The sequence below is a fragment of the Solanum lycopersicum genome, chromosome 7 (genome assembly GCF_036512215.1).
Source record: "Solanum lycopersicum chromosome 7, SLM_r2.1".
NCBI classification, from domain to species: Eukaryota; Viridiplantae; Streptophyta; class Magnoliopsida; order Solanales; family Solanaceae; genus Solanum; species Solanum lycopersicum.
In genome coordinates, this window is record NC_090806.1 from 69,250,865 (window position 1) to 69,253,258 (window position 2,394).

At 32.5% G+C, this 2,394-nt stretch overlaps 1 protein-coding gene across 1 annotated transcript; it reads right to left on the bottom strand.

The window, feature by feature from the left end:
• Positions 1-294: 294 nt before the first annotated feature.
• Positions 295-1,961, bottom strand: LOC101265257 (mitogen-activated protein kinase kinase kinase 18-like). Its single transcript, XM_004244298.5, has one exon. It carries the CDS (start codon positions 1,780-1,782, stop codon positions 310-312), a length of 1,473 nt encoding a protein of 490 aa, XP_004244346.2. The 5' UTR covers positions 1,783-1,961; the 3' UTR covers positions 295-309.
• Positions 1,962-2,394: the final 433 nt, after the last annotated feature.

Sequence of the window (2,394 nt, forward strand, 5' to 3'; positions counted from 1 at the left end):
CATATGGTGATGTAATATCTGCTTTTTTCGTCAACGATTTATATTATTGATTTCAAATTCAGATAAAGAACAAAAGTTAGCAAGATAATTTTTTATAATATTATAGAGAACATATTTAGTGTATAATAGTGAATAGTATCGAGTGGTTTTACTTAACTTAGAAAAAGGCTAAAAAGTTAAAAATAAAGTTAAGAGACTTATAAAATATCTTTACACGACATGTACATGTAATTAAATCTAATTAATTCTAGCCTTGTGATTTACAATATTTTTCCATGTCACAAAGACACAAAGTGACAAAACTAGTACTTACTGGCATTTATCCGTTTGCCTTGTTAATGATAAATTACAATTGAGTATAATCCTACCAGTCGAGTCTACAGACTGGTTACATATTACACAAATCTTATTTCTGTCTCGTGTGGATATAGAGATTATTTTTAAAAAATTATTGAATTTAAAAAGAAGAAATATGACAACTAACGTCAAATGAGAAAATGAATACATAATTGGACCAAAAAATTTCAATCTTTTCATTTCAGAATCATTGAATTCAGATACAAAAACATCTCCAACAATCTCAGGAGAAATAATCAAATTTATACTACTATTAACCGTATGAAAAATGCTAATAATCTCATAGTTAATGCAATCAACTAAAAGAGCTTCTAAGTTCAGTGAGTCCACAATCTCATCTTCAGGAAAAATTATTGACACTGATGTATCCATATCCAACAATTCTCCAAAATCATCGATCATCTCGCAGTTTTGCTCTGAAATTATCGATTTTTCTTCTGTTTCGTTGCTTCTAACTGTCACCCAATCTTCATCCTCAATCCAATTAGGCATCAAAGAGCATGATATTCCCTCAGTACCAATCAATTGTCTGATCCTATCTGCAGCAGAATCAATGGTGTTGGTTGACTCGAATGAAGACGATTCCATCACCTCGAACGAATTCCAAAACCCCTGATCCAAAATGCTTGTAGGAGAATCCCTCTTCAATTCTTCAAATTTCCATGAATTTGTCTCTACAGATTGCAAAAACGGATGTTGAAGAAGTTGTTTAGCAGTCCAACGCTGGTTCGGGCATTTCATCAAGCATTTACCGAGAAATTCTGTGGCATCCTTTGACATATTGTTTGGGAATTGTGGCATATCCCCTGAATAACCAATTCTATACAGAGCAGAAACAGGATCATTGATCTCACACCAAGGAACTAATCCTGTAGCCATCTCAATAATTGTACAACCAAAAGCCCAAATATCAGCCGCAAATCCTTGTTCTTCGCTTCGAGCAACTTCAGGTGCCATAAAAGCCGGTGTACCGGAAAATCCAGAATTTTTTCCATCTTTCATCAATTTCGCACATCCCAAATCAGCAATTTTAACATTCCCATTTTCACAAATCAAAATGTTCTGCCCTTTCACATCACAATGCACAATCCCAATGGAGTGAAGATAATCCAATCCCTGTAAGATTTGTTGAGCGTATAATTTGATCATACATTCATTCAACGAACCTCCTTGTCTCTTAATCAAATCAGAAAGAGTTCCACCTTGTACATACTCCATAAACATATTATAAACTTGTTCATTTTGTTCAAAACCGAAGCACTTAACTAAAAACGGGGAATTCAACTGAGAAACAAGAGAATACTCTCTTTGCAAACAAGATTGTTCAGTAGATTTAACAGCAAAGACTACTCCAGAAGAATCGGTAGCGAGTGAAACAGTGGCCGAAGAGCCACGGCCAATTATCGGACCACGAATCCACTCCATTGAATCGATTGACTCAGCTCAATTGATACTTTGATAGTATAGAAAAATGGAAGAGAAGTTTAGGTATATGAACTCAACTTTAGGCAAATTTGTTATATATAATGAAAGAAAAGTATATGCTTTGTGGTGATATTTATATGGTGGAAAATATTTTGCCTACAAATGCAGCTAAGTAGTTAATGGCTATTGAGTGGAGTTGGGGTCTTTTATAAGTAGGTGAAGTGTACAAAGAATCTTCATTGTATTTGAACCAATGACAGCAATGTATTTGCTTTTGTGTACTTTTCACTATAAAAGTCTTTTCCTTCTTTTGTAACCGGAAGATTAGAGTATAAATTTAAAATTTATGAATTTCACATAATTATCAGAATAATATGCACGTTTATTAAAATTATTGAATTCAGTCGAGTTTACAAGCTTTACGCCTTGCGTGTAGCATCTAAGGATATAGTAACGAAACAAATTAAAAATCATAAAATTTCTAGTTATTTTCAAGCGAAGATAAAAGATTTTTTTATAGTATTTCTTTTTTTATTTCAATTTATAACGTTCAGTTTAATTTTTAGTTAGTTGTCAAAAGAATAAATTTGATTTTAAAATTCGCATTTTATC